The sequence below is a fragment of the Anarrhichthys ocellatus genome, unplaced genomic scaffold (assembly GCF_004355925.1).
Source record: "Anarrhichthys ocellatus isolate YVR2014 unplaced genomic scaffold, GSC_Weel_1.0 scaffold40, whole genome shotgun sequence".
Classification (NCBI taxonomy): domain Eukaryota; kingdom Metazoa; phylum Chordata; class Actinopteri; order Perciformes; family Anarhichadidae; genus Anarrhichthys; species Anarrhichthys ocellatus.
The window spans coordinates 3,531,348-3,550,058 of NW_022280070.1; the positions used below are offsets into that span (position 1 = coordinate 3,531,348).

The 18,711-nt window shown below is 43.9% G+C and overlaps 1 protein-coding gene across 1 annotated transcript in view; it reads left to right on the forward strand.

Moving 5' to 3' along the window:
• Positions 1 to 6,962: 6,962 nt before the first annotated feature.
• The window catches only part of kcnt2b (potassium sodium-activated channel subfamily T member 2b), a 23,736-nt gene continuing 11,987 nt past the window's right edge, over positions 6,963 to 18,711 (forward strand). Inside the window, exons 1-13 of the mRNA XM_031867824.1 lie at positions 6,963 to 7,043; positions 7,756 to 7,858; positions 8,120 to 8,182; positions 8,936 to 8,984; positions 9,394 to 9,453; positions 10,192 to 10,266; positions 10,469 to 10,552; positions 10,952 to 11,046; positions 11,542 to 11,722; positions 14,425 to 14,589; positions 15,281 to 15,417; positions 16,034 to 16,097; positions 16,841 to 16,949. Coding sequence (XP_031723684.1) covers positions 7,770 to 7,858; positions 8,120 to 8,182; positions 8,936 to 8,984; positions 9,394 to 9,453; positions 10,192 to 10,266; positions 10,469 to 10,552; positions 10,952 to 11,046; positions 11,542 to 11,722; positions 14,425 to 14,589; positions 15,281 to 15,417; positions 16,034 to 16,097; positions 16,841 to 16,949 — 1,171 coding nt within the window. The 5' untranslated portion in view covers positions 6,963 to 7,043; positions 7,756 to 7,769. The remainder of the gene's footprint in view (positions 7,044 to 7,755; positions 7,859 to 8,119; positions 8,183 to 8,935; positions 8,985 to 9,393; positions 9,454 to 10,191; positions 10,267 to 10,468; positions 10,553 to 10,951; positions 11,047 to 11,541; positions 11,723 to 14,424; positions 14,590 to 15,280; positions 15,418 to 16,033; positions 16,098 to 16,840; positions 16,950 to 18,711) is intronic.

Here is an 18,711-nt window from a genome sequence, read left to right on the forward strand (position 1 = left end):
GCTCAGTCTCTGTCTCTGTCTCTCCGCCATCCTTAATCCCCAAGCTACTCCCTTTGCCTCCTCATTCATTTTTCCAGGCAAGCCTTAATGAACTAAGGCCAATGTAAAGCACGATCCATCAAAACTGTCAATACCCATTACCTGTATTACTATGCTTTGAGTATGCGTTGGACGCTGTTGTCCTTTATTGAGCTTTTCAGAGCTCATATAAGATTCAGTCACATCATTTAAAAGGCAGCTTAGAAATCTGATAGTCAACTCCGTCAAGGGTTTTGGAATCATGGATGTATTATGCATCGTGTTTGCAGGGCTGGCATAAAGGGAGGGTATTAACAATGCTAATGATGGCATGTATGATGAAAAGAGTTACTCTGACAAAAAGGTGACTTTTATCAGATTTGAGAAGGGGTGATGTTGGGGCATGCAGACCTCATAACCGCTGTGCGCATGATTCTTCCGGTCAAAGTCTAAAGCGAAGTTAATGTAAAAACACCCAGTTGCTAATGGAAAATCAATTTGGGGTTCTCTGAATAGTCGATTGGAAGCTGGGGACCTAGAGTGAGGATGGCTAATAGAAACTAAAGTCTGAAAACAACATCCTAATTAATGCTGGCGAGAAGTTGAAAGGTTGCCAGTAGGCCTGATCATTAAAGATGGGTCCGTCTTGAGAGCAAATGAGAGGGCACGGTGGGAGGATGGAGAGCTCATATACAGTCTGAGCGTGACCTGTCTGCAAAGAACATTGTGCACATGATACCTGATGAACATGAGCCGCCGCTCTCTGAGAGAGAAAGATGTGTACAGTTGAGTAAAGATAAGACATTACCTGAAGGCAGAATGACAGAATGACAGTCCATTTGCCGTTTTATTCTTTGTACTCCAGCAGCCTCTGCATTCTGTGGCTATAGATATTTTAAAATATATATATGCAGTAAAAGATGTGGACACGTATTGTATATATGTTTAGCTTTATTTGTTTTCATTGTTATCACTGATTAGCAGTAGCCCGAGGATGTAGAAAGCAGGGCGTGTGCCTGGTGTTCATCTATAGTTCTTTTATTTTTAGAGATTCTTCTGCCTCCACTGGGCTTTAATAAGCTAGATATTGACTTCCATAACTAGCCTTTCGGTTAGACGAGCACTGTCGACACTTAAGAGCCTTCCTGCTGTGGATACTAACAGAGCCATGGGGCTGAGTAGCATGAGTCCGAGCACTTCTGGGCTCTATTGGCGTTCAATGTTGCTGGAAGGCCTCGTGTGGCATCAGGGTGGGGGCAGGGAGCTGCTGTGGTGTATCACAAACACGGTTGTCCACTGATCACAGCTCCCCTATTCCCAAACTGTGTTAGCTTAATACACCACAGGACTTTTCAAATCCAAGCAGCCCCAGAGACACCAGAGACGGGCAATGGAGATGATTCCTCTTACGCTTCTCGCACATGTCATCGTCAAAGCGTTGGTTTGAAGACGACTTTGAAACAGATTGATATCTCACAGTGATTCGATCAAATGTTAAACGTTCGAGCACATCCGAGGCTAATGTAATCTGAAGAGATAGAATGTCATTGGATGGCTTATAATGTGAGTTGTGCGTCACTTTAAGGCCATATTCTGTTTCATGAAAGAGGGATGATTGCTGCTTTTTTTTTTTTTCAGTGAGCAAATCACGGACCCGAGTCTATATCGCTGAAGCATCTGTTGTGTTCTGTTCATCCTTCAGGTCAACAAAGGAATACATAACTAATGTATAGTGTATGATCATATCAGGAAAGGATGAGGCAAGGCAGGTTTACGTCAGGGAGCGGGGGGGAGGAATGGCTGGAGCGCTTCCACTGATGAAATATGGAGAGTTTAAATGGGCTCTGAGTAAAGGCTACAGTGCACGTTACTTACTGTCAATACACTGTGCGATACATGATGGCTGTTGTTTATTTTGCCCTGGCTAGTGGGTCAGAGGGAGTGATTGTTGGAGTCTATAGACATATGTACGTAGTCGACTATTAATAGATAAATCAGTCACAACATAGACTGGTTGATTTGCTCCCTTAGTTATATAAAAAGACAAGGAGAGAAAGAGACTCTTTAAAGGCCTGTCATCATTACGTTCCTACTTGTTTCATTGGAGTGTTCAAATCAATTATCTGGCAGCAATGAGTGCTATTAAAGAAATCAGTTCAGTCGGCATTAACTTTTGAGTTGTCGGTGTTAAAAATGTGCCTTTTGCCAGAATAAAAGGATCCTTTTTTTTTATGCGGGGGATGTGAACACATAGTCTTGTTTTTCATTTCTTTTCCTCCTTTATTCTTCTCCACCTGGCATCAGGACAGTGCACTGTGTGTGCTGGTTGTGTAAATGGGTCAGGGACAAGCTGTCCTGTCAACCACTGGTTGGATGAAGAGTACACCTCGCCTCTCTCCAGCTGTTAGAGCAGTCGCATTGCGGCGATGCGCAACTGATTTGACTCTTGTCATCCCATTGCATTTCTCCTGACCTCATTTGGAGTCTGTGCATATTCTTGTGTTTATTAAGTTGTGTCTTTGTCTCCTTTTTCCACCCTTTGCTCTTTTAGCTGTGCCCTCTTTTCTCAAATCGATCCCTTATCAACCCATCTATCTTAAGCAAAAGTTGGAGCGTATATTTTTTGTCTCCACATGACACTCAACATGGTGACAGCTGAGCCAACAGCTCCCAGCTAACGGTGCTAAAAGCCTTAACGGTGCAATCAACAGCAACAGTGCAGACAGACAGTGTTACTCTGAGGGGACGCCACCCTTCGATTACGATTACGTCATCATGAGCTGTAACAGCCGTATGAGTGCGGTGGACAGTGGTGGCTGTGAGCCAGCCAGTGGGGCACGCTCACGTGCACTAGTGTGCACTAAAAGGCATGAGCAGCCAGCGCGGCTTTGAAAACGAAGCACAGAGAGGCTCGGATAGCGACACACTCAAAGGGAGAGAGACTTCATTCTCTGCTCAGGCAGACGTTACTCCACTATATCTTTACATAGCGAATAGTTGTTTGCTGCTATATCAATGCTCTTAATGTTGAATAAAGGCCCTTTTAGCAGCAATACAGATGCTGAGTAAAAAAAACAAACTAGAATCTGGGTTATGGCCATCAGCATCTCTCTATAGAATAGTGCTCTAGAAGCTTCCAATCAACGGGACAACTTCTTTCAAAATAGCATTTATAACCATTTATAGGTTAAAAATATTTGTATTCATCTCAGCCCTTTTCTGTTTTGTACATCTTATGAATGTTTGTGATGCACTGATAATGATATCGGATATCAGTCTGATACTGACTTAATTAGCTGGATTGGATATCGGAGACAATAGGCTGATCTGGTATTGGATACCATTGTTTTAATACATATAATAATTTGTATCTATGTATTTATTTGTTACATTTTGTAAAAAAAAAAAAAGGTGATGTTTAAGTCAGGCCTGATGTTGCCTTACACATGAAGGAATATTACCAGTCGCTTCCACACAGCGAGGCTTACAGCTTATTAATTAAACACTGGTATCAGATCAGTACTCGGTATCGGCTGATACCAAAAGTCCAGATATCAATATCAGGGCTGAAAAAATCGGATCGGTGCATGTCTGGTTTCCATCTCTCTTCAATGATACACCTGACAGGTCTGGATTTGGATTGATTTTTCTCTTTTAACTGGACATTCAGATTCATCCTCTCTCTTTCCTCACACACTGTTTTTTTTACGAGGAGTTATTCCAAATATGATTTTTCCATTTTTGCTTGCTTTCCATTAATTAATTTACCGGGTATATTTTTTCACTTGGCTTCGCTCCTTATTTATTTATTTTTATTTTTTTCTACTTCACTGCTATGAATTCTATTTCTGAGTTGTGTGTGGAGGTTGTGATGAGCCAATGCTGCTGTTGTGCACGCATATTTAGGTTTCTTTAGTCTCTTTCACTGTCATTAGACGACCAGTGCTGTGTCATTATGGAGCATAGGCATGGGTGGAAGCAGCAGGAGAACAAGGTTCAGCTCTCTCCCTCTCAAAGATCCTCCTCCGCATGTCCCCCTCTGTCTCTCTGTCCATCTGTCTGTGTCTATTTCTCTCTCTCTCTCTCTCTCTCTTCTACTCTCTCAGAAATACAAATTCTCTCCCTCGGCTCAGATTTGAAATGTTATGCCCCTTTAGTCATGCCCTCTTCTTTCCTGCTGTTTAAGCTGCTGTTCTTGCTTCATTAAGGCCCAAGAGATGATCTTAGCGGCCTGACTCAAAAATAATTAGCTTGATAAACTTATATTTTGAATGAGTAGCAAAGAGAAAGAGAGGAGGACCTCTTTAGGGGTTATTCTCTCATGATACACCAAAATGTTTGTTCCTTAATGCAGCAACATATGTTTTTTTTTCCTGCCCAACAGTATCCCAAAGCAGTTTTTCTCAACAATTATCTAATCATTTATTTTTCCTGTGCTCTTTTGAGGGCCTTGGGGGGCTGATATGTGGCTGTTGTCCAGAGGGTTTAATGTGTTTTTCTCCCCCATGCTCCCCTTCGATTAAAGTTCCCGACTCTCAATCTATCCCACCGCTCAACTCTTTATTGGACTATATTTCCACTTTACTTTTCATCCTCTGTTGTACACTCAAGTGGAAAGAGAAACACATCAAGGGCAAAATGACCTTTGAAATCATCCAGTTCTCCCGGGAAGTTATCACAGCTATTATCACAGAGTTTGAGGAGGCTTTAAGCACTTTGATGAATGAAGAAATCCACAGATGGATGGATTTAGGAATGCATCTCCCCGCAAGTGTATTAAAGCAATAATAAACTGGAGATTTGAAAAAATATGTCATGGCCAGGCAGGAGGTGCAGTGCCTGATGGATTTGGTTGTAAAGAGGACATTAGCTTGAGGTGGGCAATGATTTTATCTTGCTGTGGGAAACGTAACTAAATGCACATTTCTAATCATAATTCCATCATTTGTTATGTGTGCTAGAACACTGGATGCCTTCAGTTCTTGATAAATAGTAATTTGATCATCTTGATTACATCATTGTTGGAATAAACCTGGTTTTATGTGATTATTTTCTAATTAATACTGCACAAGAAATAGTGTATATGCCATGAAAACAGACAAAAGTTGACTGTGGGTACCGATAGTGACCTTTGCAGGATTGTGTGTGTCGTAGTTAAGTGCTAAGCGAGTCCAGCATTTTCTCTGGTTGTAGTCTGGCTTTGCATTGAATGTAAAGACTTTTCTACCAATAGGTTCATACTTGAATTTCCACCCGCATGTTTTCTTATCTGAGGAAAAAAAACAATAAGTTACGTTTTAGCTGCCTTTTATTTCATGTTACTTGCTTTTCTTAGTCTTGAACATCAACTGATTGGAATCCCTAAAGTTATGATTAGGATCTATAAAAAATTCTCTATGATTAGTACAGTTACACTTATTAAAAAAAAGAAAGACATAATGCCATTGCATGTATTTTGTTACTTCACCACTTTTTTTTTATATGGATGAGAAATATTTTTTAATCTAGCAACTGGTGATAATGGGTCCGTGTGCTCATTGCCACCATGGTATTGACTGTTTGATTGCTCTGTGCATGGAAGAACTTCTTCAGTCATATGATCAATTAGCTCAGTACGACCCACCTCACACACACACACACACACACACACACACACACACACACAACTGCAGGGTGTCCCATCTCTACAGCAATTCATACGAGTCATTTTCTAATCCAAAGGTGCAATCACACACCCCTGAGCTTTTGCGAGCCATGGGGAGCTGTGCATATCTGCATGCTCTTCTTCTGTTTCCCATCATGTGTTCAAAAGCCTTATTGTCGGCAGGCTGCTCAGAGCGAAGAGAGCCGTCAACAAGTTGGGGCGGGCTATCGGCACAGATGGCTGAACACACTTCACAAGTATGTGTTTGCTCACATCTGCTCATGTGAGAGGGAGGGGAAAAGACAACGAATCCCGCGTTGCCATAGAAACAAAGAGGAAAGTCCCCCCCCCCTTTCCACCAGCAAATGTTGCTGGGAAAGTGCAGCGTTGGTCTTGGTCTGTGTGGGTCTGACCATGTGGAGTGCTGGTTGTAGCGTCACTCTGGATCTCTGGGAAAACACCCCTCCTCCCTCTCCCCATCGCTTCCTCTTCCTGCTGACTGAATGGATTGCAGTTGTTCGGCCTCTCTTTCATCTGTCTCGTGCGTTGTGAGGAGACCACCAGTGAGCCGGGCCTTTTTCATCCTCGACCTGAGTCATCCACTCTTCCCTCCATAGGATGAAAGGACAGCTACTGAAACTTCTCCCCAGAGGTGGTCAGACAGGAAGCACAGTCACCGACAGTCTGTCTGGTTATGTGCCTGTAGACATGTAACAGTGGCTCTTTGTCATTTGAATCATGTCTCTCCATGCGCGTCCATGTCAGATGGCCAAGTGAATGGTGTAATAATCCTAATGACCCCTTTGCAGGTTTAAATTTTCGGCCTGTACAGTAGATGTGTGTGTGTCCCTCTAACAGGAGGGTGCCAGAATCGAAAGGGAGAAAGAACAGTAATTATGGCCTTCCATGTTCAGCAGAAACATCAGAGGGAAGTAATTTGTTGCTCTATATTTAATCAGTGGAGATAACGAGTCTGACTGCAGCTGTCTGGGGCTATGGGCGGACAAGCAGAAACACCATTTCCTCCAAAACCCATTAGTTTTAATGTGGCCAGCCACTGTGTCTTATTTCCTTACTTTTCAGGGTTCAAATAATGGTTATCACCTTTTCTGTCTCAAATTTGCTCCACTGACCACACAATCGTCTTCAACCTTTACTCTATTCTCTTTTTATCTCCCAGCCTTCCACTTGTTTCTTCTCATCCTCTGTTCCTTGACTTGACTGCATAAAATAAGTAATTTTTTCTTCTTTCACCCCCCCCCCTGTCTTTGTCTCTGCCCATCTCTGCACACCTCTCCAAGGGTGCAAGTAGAGTTCTATGTGAATGAGAACACTTTCAAGGAGCGCCTCAAGCTGTTCTTCATCAAAAACCAAAGATCCAGTGAGTTGAATTTTGTTTGGATCCCATTTTTCTCTGTCTGCATGCAGTATGGAGATGTTGCTCTTGTTTTTCATTGAGGAGATGTCTTTCTCTTTAGTGTGTGGTGTGCTGTCGCTCTTGCTGTGCATCACCAGTTGTCCGCTCTTTGTGACTGTTGTATACGTCTGTGTGGTGATTTAGATTCTCTGTGTCCTCATTTATAGACATGTCATTCCTTTTATGTTTATTTTCTCTTGTGTGCATACAGGCATTAAACAGTAATAAATAATTGTAGCTTTGGTCTGTTTTTATTAAGGGGTTGAATCACTGCTTCAATATTAGTGACATAAACTGAGGTGAAAGAGATACAATATTAACTTTCAGCAGACAAGATAAAATAATATATACATTTTCTGCTGCATTAAGGCAACCTTTTTCAAGCATGGCTGCAAATGCTTTATTGAAAATATGTGATGAATTATATATTGATGAACAGTCTGAGGCACTGGTGGTGATGATAAATGGCTTCTGAGCTGCTGTCGGTTCCCCCGATCGCTTCTGTTCTTGTTTGTTTTATTTGTGTTGTCCTCCAATTATTTGTATTGGGTGTATGCAGCAAATAATTGTACAGAGCTTAATTTTCGTATTAAAAGACTAATAACATGTGTCTTTACAAATTCAGCAGCTGATACTTATTCACAACAACTGATTGTCTTCTTTTCTTCCATTTCAGGTCTACGAGTGCGAATGTTTAACTTTTCTCTGAAAGTGCTGAGCTGCCTCCTCTACATTGTCAGAGTCCTGTTGGACAACCCGCAAGACGGAAGACAGGACTGGTGAGAGAACTGGTGATAACAGACCGGCTTAATGAGGTGAAACAGTGTCTTTGCGAGTGTGGAGGCCTGATAGCAGGAACAAGTGCACCGGGTCAACAACAGATGCGATAACAGTGTATATAGAGTATCCTTCAAAAGGAGTGGATGGGAGACGAGAGGGGGTGGAGATGCAATCAGGGGAGAAAACCGATATTTGGACTGAGCCGAGGGTCCAGTTTTGGTGAGAGACGCTGGTCAGTAATATACCTTTCTTTCCTGCAGCGGGAGCGGAGTAAACTGCACCAAACAGAACACGTCATCCCGTCCTTGGAGTGCGTTTGACTGGTAAGCATGCAAGCCTCTAATTAGAAGTGATGGCTTCAACCTGAAGACAATGACCATGAAAGCGCACACCCTGGAGGACTGGCAACACCGGCCGCATGGTCGGAAACGTTGTTTAATGCAATCAATGCAACTACGCTTCACTAATGCAACTCACAATGCTGATATTGAGCATTACACATCCACATTCATTCGTCACACTCCAACTGTATGGATTACCTGTCAACATAATATGTATGTAGTGCCTGCGCAGCCTAATCAACGAGTGATCTAGTGGAGATGAAGCAGGTAATATGCAGCAGAAGAGAGAGGGAGAGAAAGCAGGAAGTGCGCATGGACCTGAGGCTCTGCCATGTCTCCTGCTCAGGGACCTATTGATCTAATTGGTGGCTGGTGACACTGGCTAAGCTCTGGCTCCAAATGAATAAGGAGCCTGACAGGGTGAGCTCAGGAAAGGGATGGGCCGCCTCCTGCTCCAGGCAGCAGACTCATAGGAGCAAATCAGACCAGGCAAACAACCACGATAAGCCCCAGGGTGTCTTTGGGGGGAAAAAGGGCCTTTCTCTCACAGGCTGTAAATATCCATTTGACTGTGTGAATATTACTTTCCTCCGACAACATGCGCACATTGGCAGCTGGGCACTGCACTGCTGTTCAGTTGTGACCAGCCTAATTACATTTATTTTGTCTATTTTGGTGGTCTAATTTTTGCCTCGTCTCCCACTATCTTTTCTTTCCTTTTCTTTTGCTCTGCAGGAAACTGATCATCTGGGTGGATAGACCTCTACCGCTGTGGGCACTGCAGGTCAGATAGATCACTAGATAGATCAACAGATCAACCTCAGTCTTTTAACACACATATCTGCATGCACAACACACACTCACACAGTGGTGCATGTCTTCATTTCTGCATTTATTGGTTGATTTAATTACGTACTGAAACACATAACATCAGATCACCTTACCCGACACGTATTCACACGTGCGGCGTGATTACACACATATATGTACACAACCAGACACCAGGCTGTCTCTTGCTTCTCTTAAATCTGTTCCCTGTGAAGCTCAATCATCAGCACGCCTACTGATTCCGCCCACACTCTCCTCTGCGACTCCTAATTTCTCTCTGCTCCGGTCTCTCTCCGACTCCTCTCTGCGTCTGCGTCTCTCAATTCCTCCGTAACTCTCTCGCTCTCTTTTTTTTTTTTTTGCAGGTGCTTGTTGCTTTCATCAGCTTTTCAGAAACTATGTTGCTCGTGTATCTCAGCTACAAGGTGAGTAACTCATGACCCCCAACAACCTTTTGTGATGTCTGCATCTCTGATGTCTACATGTGGGGCGTGCGTGGGCGTCCATGCATGCAATATGCTTGAAGGTTAGTGTTTGTCCACTTTGCGCTCCTTTCTGTGTTCACTCTGCTAAACAGAAGTTTTCCTTTCTCCCCTGAGGCTCCTCCTTTGCTCCTGCATTTGGAAAGTCCCTCAGCGGGCCTTGAGGCTTCCTTATGATTATCCTGTTATTGACACATCAGAGAGACTTTAGGGGGAGGCCCCTGTGTTGCTGTACCGGGGGGGCCGATCCATCAACGGGTTGCCCTGCTTTTGATGTACCTGACACTATAAGCCTATAAAGGGCTCACTCTGCAGATTACTCTGGGGGTTATAGAGGCCTTAGCATTTAGAGGTGACGGATTCCTGCGGACATACCCTGTGCCTGTCCACCTACACTAGTCAGATTCACATCAGCCATATGCACGTGGCAGACACATAACAAATCCATGGCTGACATCTTAATTGAACGGCAAAGCTCACAGGAAACTGAGTAATGCTGCTGTTTCTCTCAAGCGGCACAAGGGAGTTGTATAACCCTTTATGCATCACGACCACTTCTATGGCGATACAGTCGGTCAATTTGTTCCCCTTCCACGCAATCAGGCCTGCTATGTGGTAATTCCCGAAGGTCGCCATGACAATGGAGTTGCCTGACCCCCTGTGTGTGCTTTGCGTTTCCAGGGCAACGTTTGGGAGCAAGTGTTACGTGTCCCCTTCATTCTGGAGATGATCAGCGCCATTCCCTTCATGATCACCGTGAGTGGAAGCACCGACAGCACTCGAGCGTCGCAGAGCACGCGCGCCACACGTTTTAACACCCGCCGCTGTAACACAGAAAGGAAATCACGACAGGCAGCATTCTCACACGGCCCTTTTCCTTGAGAGAGATTCTGTGATTGTGTACCAACATGTGAGAAAAATGTGATGAGACAGCCACGACGCTTTCTCCTCTCTTCAGGTAATTTTGCCGTCCTTCAGAAATCTCTTCATCCCCGTATTTCTCAATTGCTGGCTGGCCAAACACGCTTTGGAGAACATGATAGTGAGTGAAGCACTATCTCCCTATCCAATTTTTTCATTACTTTCATCTTGACGTTGCTGTTATGTTATTCTGTTGGCATGCGATTGCTCCTCTTTGTCTGTGCCATTTCAGCTCACCAGCTCTTTCTGCCATGAAGGTAAAACACTCACAAAACATTTAGTTGCACCTTGGGCTTGGTATTTATGTTTTTCACTCCATCTGTGTCTCCATCTGTGCGATGACATCCAAGCTTCACACTTTTTAATAAGCTGTCTCCGTCTCTGCTCTATATATTCCAATACTCTGCCATATTTCCTACTATCTACTGTGTTTTATCCTCATTTTACACTTTAACAATGCAGCATTTGGGCTGCTGTGGTTTCCATGCGCTGCCTCACATCTGTGTGCGTCTCTCTGCAGAATGATCTCCACAGGGCGATTCAGCGGACCCACTCGGCCATGTTTAACCAGGTGGTGATACTCATCAGCACGCTGGTCTGCCTCATGTTTACGTGGTGGGTACCCTCGCTGCTGACACTGAACTGAAAGAGTGGCAACCAGGAAAGAAAAAGATAGACATGAAATGGAGGTTGGACAGGAAGTGAAAGGTGTCACAGCTGTGGACAGGGTGAGGAAAAGAGCAGAAAGAGGGTGAGGTGGACAACGGAAGCAAATCAATAGTACGACACATGTAGAGAAAAAAATGAAATTGCAGCTCATTGAGCGAAAAGACAGAAAGCAGAGAGGTAACTATGAAATGACAGCTGGCGATTGCTTCAGTGCAGCGGAGGATGTGTCAGCTTGCTGTATATATATATATATATATGGTGTGAGCTAATCCAGAAGATCCTACACAGCATGATTTAAGCTCTCTGACCATTTGACATTAACCTGTTTACTCGTCTATCCTTTAAAGAACACAATACTTCACCCAGCATGTGAAGTCTGACCCGATGCTCACTTCTTCTTCTTACTTTCTTCATCTTTCCCACCCCGTCGACCTCCATCAGCATCTGCGGTATCCAACACCTCGAACGAGCGGGCAACAACCTGACCCTGTTCGACTCGCTCTACTTCTGTGTGGTCACTTTCTCCACGGTGGGCTTTGGAGATGTCACCCCCCAGATTTGGCCCTCACAACTCCTGGTAGTCATCATGATCTTTGTGGCGCTCATCGTGCTTCCCATCCAGGTGAGAAACGATGGCGGTAAGCTCAAACGCAATCACAGGCAGGAGATAAAAAATTAGTAGGAAAGTTTGAAAGTAATACAACAAACAAAGATATGGCTATAAAACACAAAGTTTAAAAGAGGAATTTTAACAAACGTGTCTGTGGATAGATTTTTGCCACCGTGGTATCGGTACCACAATCTTAAAGGATGCAGTCGTGAAAATTTGCATGTAGTTGACATCGAAAGGAAGGTTTGAGTTCGAAGCGAGGTGTTGTCAGAGCAAGGGTGCCAGAGGAAGGAGGGCAGGAACTAGGGAAGGGTCCATTGGTCTTCCCACTTTACTGCACTGGCCCAAATTTGGCATCACTGCTTTTGTGATCCCGTCGTCTCATATTTTATTTCCAATTTAACTTTTGGAGCAGCCAACAGGAGCTCTGTCAGGCTGTCAGGCCTTTAAAATGATCAGAAAAAAATCTTAAAATCATTCCTCAAATTGACAGATGGGATAGCTCAAGTACAGTAAAGTTATCTTTGTTCATAATTCTTGAATTTCCTCTCTTGCACAATAATGTGATGACTCATTGCATCCTACGTAGATCTACAGCAGCTATTTTTACTCGGAGAACGGCGAGAGTGTCTTCCTTACTCTCTCAATTCCCCAAATCCCTCTCCTGTCATTTAGGTGCTTCACCGAAGGAACTTCAGATTAGAGAACAACACGAGACGTTTACACACACACATTCACACATTATAGTATTTCTGCAGGGACTGATGAAAACACCTTGACAAACAGTTGCAAAAGTGCTAATGGGATGCATTTCCAGTGTGTGTGTGCCTCTCTGGTCAGGAAATCACACTACTGATAAACAGTAGTTGGTTTGCTGGCATTCTTGTTTTTTTGCAAATTGGATTTTGTGATGACGCTACACGTCTTTGATAGCTTTTCTCTTTTTAATCGTGTCACATGCGTAGGTGTAGGGCTCGCATCCCACGCAGCATTATGGCTGTCGGACACACACTCTCTGTTTTGTTTTTCCCATCAGCTGTGACCTGGTGGCAGCAAATATCTTCACAACAACAAATGACACAAGCACGAAGAAACAAGTTAAGCGAAGGAACTCGCTTAACTTGCACTAACCGACTCATATAGGAATGGCGATATGTGCATCACCAACATGGATGCCATGTCATCCTCCCCACTTCCTCTCCCCATCTTTCATCCATAAATACCCTTTGACATTTAGAAACTGGCCCCCCTGAGCTCCAACCCCCACCCTGTGCGGGGGCGTGTGTGTGTGCGTTTGTGTGTGTGTGTGTGTGTGTGTGTGTGTGTGTGTGTGTGTGTGTGTCCGCCATGACCGGTCTCCAGGCTGCACAGGGAAGCCACAGAGCACATCAGGATTCAGCTCCTGTCCTTTTCTTATTGCTGTCTCTATTGGTTTTCCTGTACTTGTCCTCGACACACCACAGGACATGTACCTCTTGACGAGTCATTTTGTGTAATATTGAGAACAAATGAAAAGTGTATTGATTTGAAAATAGAAAAAAATAATTAAAAAGCCAACCATTTTGGTGGCTGCATTTGGAGACTTTCCTTGAAATAAATCACGGCACTCTAAAACAGATCTCACAAATCTGCCACAGTTGGTGCCATCGAGAACTGGCTGCACACAAATGATGGCTGAAAAAACGCTATTGTAATATGATTATGTGTGCCTGACGGTGTTTTCCAACACTATAGCTGACGTGATCTCAGCTCAAAAAGCGATCTGACTAAAATGCGCACAAATGAACTCAGTCTATTGAATTCTGTGGACGTGTCTGAGGTGTATATTTAGAAACATTAGCAGCCGTTCATTGCTATACTGTTGCTGCTCAAGAGCCGACATCCTCCATTACAGCTGGCAGAGGGTTCAATAAATCAGCTCGTCACCTGTTTAGTATCGACTTCATGTCACTTGAATTAAGAAGAGTCTTGACACTAAGGGCCTTGAGAGGGAAGGATGAGCAGTCTCTGCCACTAACTGTTTTTAAATTTTTATTGGTATTTTATCTTTAATCCAGAAAAAAAACAATGACACAGATATCTGGTTTAATATCTGATTTCAAAAATAGCCATTGCAAGAAAAACACCTTATGTAGTTCAAAATAACAAACATTTGGACAGAGCCAGGCTAGCTGTTTGTTTGTCTTGTGCTAAGCTAAAGTAACCGGTTGCTGGGCGTGACTTCATGATTACTTTACAGACATGAGAATGGCATCAGTCTTATTCTATTGCTCAATCAGAAGCTTAGTTGTGTTTTTTTTTTTTTTTGCAAATTTAACAAATGCCTTTTCACTGTAAAATATCCGGCTATTTTCAGTGGAATGTCTAAAAAACAAAACATCCCTTGGCTCTTTCTTGCATCTCTTCATCTGTTAAATCCCACCATCCATCTACACACTCAGCCCTCCAGAATTCTGCTCAGGCTTATTGATGTTTCCTTAACCTACCTACCTTCCTGTTAATGTCGGCTATCATGTTCCATTCAGCCACCGTCCTGAACCCAATGTCCACTTTTCTTTATTACCCCAAACACTCTCCCTAATCAAACAGAAACACTACTCCATATTAGGCATTGTTTTTTTTTTTTCTTAAGCCACCTGGTTCCTCCCTGTATTTTCATCTAACTTAATCCAATTTCCATCCGTTGAATGTGATGGATGTCGTCCTGAATGCAGTTCGAGCAGCTGGCCTTTCTGTGGATGGAGCGGCAGAAGTCCGGGGGGAACTACAGCCGCTACAGGGCGCAGACGGAGAAACACGTGGTGTTGTGTGTCAGCTGTCTCAAAATCGACCTCCTCATGGACTTCCTCAATGAGTTCTTTGCTCACCCCCGACTGCAGGTCTGCCAAACTGATGTTAAGCAGGACAAGAAAGTGTTCGGGGGTCCTGTGTTTGTTGTCTGTAATCCTCTTCAGGAGCCCGAACAGCTGAGGTTAAAGCAGAGGATTAATTCAGCAATAGCAAGGATCAAACTGCTGTCTTATTCATGTCGGAGCAGATGTGTGTGTGTGTGTGTGTTTTCCTGAGGGTGCATCCTTGTGTGCACATCTCTTTGTTCAATAATGGTGTGTCTGATTTGATTTGTCATCAGCACATCAAAGGGCTGGGGTTATAAGGAGAATCAGGTTCAGGTAGTAGTTAAAGTTTAAGTCCTCCACTCAAATAAAGGTTTTTGCATATAGTCCCTACACTTGGATGTTTAACCTTCACTGTGCACAATGATGAACTTGCACAGTGACACCAGAATTGATCTGTTGAGGGGGGGAAGTATTAGTTTAAGGTGTGGTAATTGAAGCAGCTAGTGACGTTAAAAGTGCACATACACTGAGGGTGGGCTTCTCTCATGTCTCTTTGCTGTCCTCTGCAGTACGCTCTCAAGCATCTTCCCTCTGGCAGGCTCATATTACTCAACATCCTTTCACTTGAACATGGCAACAACGCAAGAACAAATGATAACCTGTGACCATGTCTTGCTTGTTGTGAAGCAATCATCAGCCACAGTACAAATTGTGTGTGTGTGTTTGTGTGTAGGATTACTATGTGGTGATCCTTTGCCCAGCAGAGATGGATGTCCAGGTGAGGAGGGTCCTCCACGTCCCTCTTTGGGCCCAGAGAGTCATCTACCTGCAGGGTTCTGCCCTCAAAGACCAGGACCTGATGAGGGCCAAGTGAGTTACTGTGACCAAAAACAACACTCCACAGTCTGATTTTATAGACGTATTGATTTTCATATCTATCGAGAGATATCGATCTGTAGAAGCATTATTATCACACAGTAATTCTGCAACAATCGGGCCCTTGAAAAAGGCCAGAACAGACCCGAGAGCCGTGAAATGAAAGTCCCCACATGCAGAAGCTTGAGCTCATAATTAATACACAAAGCACCTGCAGCCTTGAAGTAATGGCTGTAATTGCAGTTTGAGTCACAATGCTTTTTGTGTACTCCCTGGCTTTTGATAATACAGCCACAGCACCTTAAACTTAAGCTTTGTCACAGTGAAAGAAAAGGAGAAAAAAAAACAGTTTTTAAAAAATCTCCTCCTCTCCTCGCCTTCTCCTATCTCAACCCTGAATAGCGTGGGCTTGAAAGACATATTGGTTTGTTTTTTGTTCTATTGTCCTGCTTCTTTCTCCTTTGTCCTCTCCCTCAATAACATGACAACACCCTCCTTCCCATGTCTTCTCTCCTCATTGCTTCCCCGATTCTCTGTCTCTCTCTCTCCCTCTCTCTGTTTCTCTATCTCTCTCGCTCCCGTGGCCACATGCTCTACTAACTGCCTGCAGGATGGACGATGCTGAGGCCTGCTTTATCCTCAGCAACCGGTTTGAAGTGGACCGCATTGCTGCTGTACGTTCCTCACTGCTTCCCTGTGTCGCCGTGACTCCTCGCACTGCAAAATATCTACATTAAGACTGCTTGCCTGATGATGATGATGATGATGATGATGATGATAATAAGCCTTAAACTGTAGTCTGTCTGCTTTTAGTTTTCTGGGGTGAAGTTCTTCATTAAGAAATCCTCAAAGCAGCTTTGGAAACAAACAGATTCAGCTCATTGGCTGAAGTTTTGTGCTTGTTTTATGTTTTTTTTCACCAAAACACTAATCACACTGTACGAACACCTGAAGCTGAGAATAAACACAGACTGAAAAATATATATGTGCAAAACAAAAGAAAGCAATGTTCTCTCCAGGTGCAGTGTTACACAGCACTGCATTGCCGTGATAGTGCCAGCATGGCTGTAAACACTTAGTCGGGCTTTTTCATTTGGCTGAATTTTCAGCAACTGTCTCATGGCCAGTTTTACGCAGTTCACTGTTCATGGCTTCGCCACATGTTCTGTGCAGCGTTAAATACTTCTGTGTAGAAAGATGTCAGAATTGCATTACTCTGAAATGTTGCAAGGGCCATTTGATTGCACTGAGCCGTCAGTGGTTTAAAGGGGATTATTAAGTGAGGAGCTACAATCTGATGCCTCTGAAGGTGGGTTTCTACCGCTCTCTCTCTCTCTCTCTCTCTCTCTCTCTCTCTCTCTCCTGCCCTTCTTTTCACTCCATCCATCTCAATCCCCTCCATCTCCAATTTTCTCAGGATCATCAGACCATCCTCCGAGCCTGGGCAGTGAAAGACTTTGCTCCAAATTGCCCCCTGTACGTCCAGATTCTCAAGCCGGAGAACAAGTTCCACGTCAAATTTGCAGGTGGGTTAGGCAGCGTGAACTCACAGACACTGACAGTGACTTGAGGTGTGCAAGTCTGCGTGTCCGTTCTTGTTTTGACGCAAGTACGGTTGTTTGATCACATTAGAATGCGGATCATAATGGGATGACACCTACTAAATGTCCTGGCACAGTTTGTGACTAGAGCTGTGTGTTGTTAAAGATGGGTGATTAGGTAAGCATTTTTGTTTTGCTACTCCTGGGTTGCATTAGGACAACATCAGAGGAAGCTGAGCTGTCCTGTCTTCACTTTTATTCCGCCGTGTCCCCCTCTCTACCTGAGTTTGTCAGCTTAATTTGTAAGCCTGAAAAATGGTCTTTTCCATCAGCGTGGCTTTGCAGCACACAGCTCTCCGTCCTCCCAGCTCTGAGGAACAGATTGGTCTGGGCTTGGCTAAAAAGCCCTCTGAGGGATTCTGTGAGTTTTCACATTGCCTTTTGGAGAGAGACCTTTCTTCTCCTTGCTTAACAGAAGACGACAGTCAATCATGCCCGAGTGAAAGAAGAGGAAACAAACTCTCTCTCTCACCCTTTCCTCACACATCTCCCTGCCTACAGCCCTGGAGAACTCAATTCCAGCTTGCCGCCCTCATCCCAGCTGTCTCTATCAATGATTAACGTTTTACTTCCCTGCCTTGGCAAAGAAAATCTCCTTCTTTTTGAGGAGTTTTGCTGTTGCGCTAACAGGACAGATGAGCTCTCCCCCTTTTGCTCCTGCAGCGCCGTTTAAACACCTCACTGCCACAGCCAGACTGTGGCCTTGGTTGTGAGTCTGGCAGGAGTTGTTAGGTAGAAAGATGTTAATTCATGATTTACACCCGTTCTGTATTATATCATCATCTGCTTGCTTAGTAGGGTGAACCTCCCGCTCCTGTGCTGGGAGTCAGAAAGCTCTATCATGCATGTACATTGCTTTGTGTTATCTTACATTGACGTAGTGTTCGACATGTTCAGATATCCTCCTCTTTCATTTTTCAAATAGACAAAAGTCATGCCCTTTTGACACAGCAGCCACTCAGTGCTGAATGTTAAACTCCCTGCAGGTCTATGGTAAAAAACTAAAGGACGTCTTTAAGAACACAAAACACAAAGTTCATGATCATCTATAAAGTCCCTCAAACAATGAAGTCACCAGGTGGACTCAGGGAGCAAATCAGTATGCAGACACATGGACATCACTGTTCAGTACAGATCCCATGTTTTGACACCACTTGGAATATACCCACTAAGTGCTAGTGTGGTGGGAGGCATTAATGAGCAAGAGACACAAGATTTGATTTGATCCACAGCTCAGCGTTCATTAGAAAATATCTGTCGGTGTGATGCTGCAGCAGGGCAGGAAACCATGGGGCGCTGGAGAAACCACACATAATTTGGTGCAGAGTGTTGATTGATTATCTCCCCAGTTTATGTTTTGAACAGCAATAGACGGCCGCCCCTCCGACCTTGGCTCATTGTAGCTGCATGGAGTTGATAGCAGCTCACTCACACAAACAATAACGGCTCACTGATTTAATTAACTCAAACGGTGGACCTGTGGTCAGGTCGTAATTGCAGTCCTGCAGAGGGTGCAAATAACTGCGCTCACATATCTGCATACAGCTTTGATACCAGTCTGTGATTGGAATCAACAGAGTCTAAAGAGATGGGTACAAAGACCCTGTTTTCTAGGCTGACAGAAAGAGAAAAGTGTGTAAGTGTGTGTGTGTGTGTGTGTGTGTGTGTGTGTGTGTGTGTGTGTGTG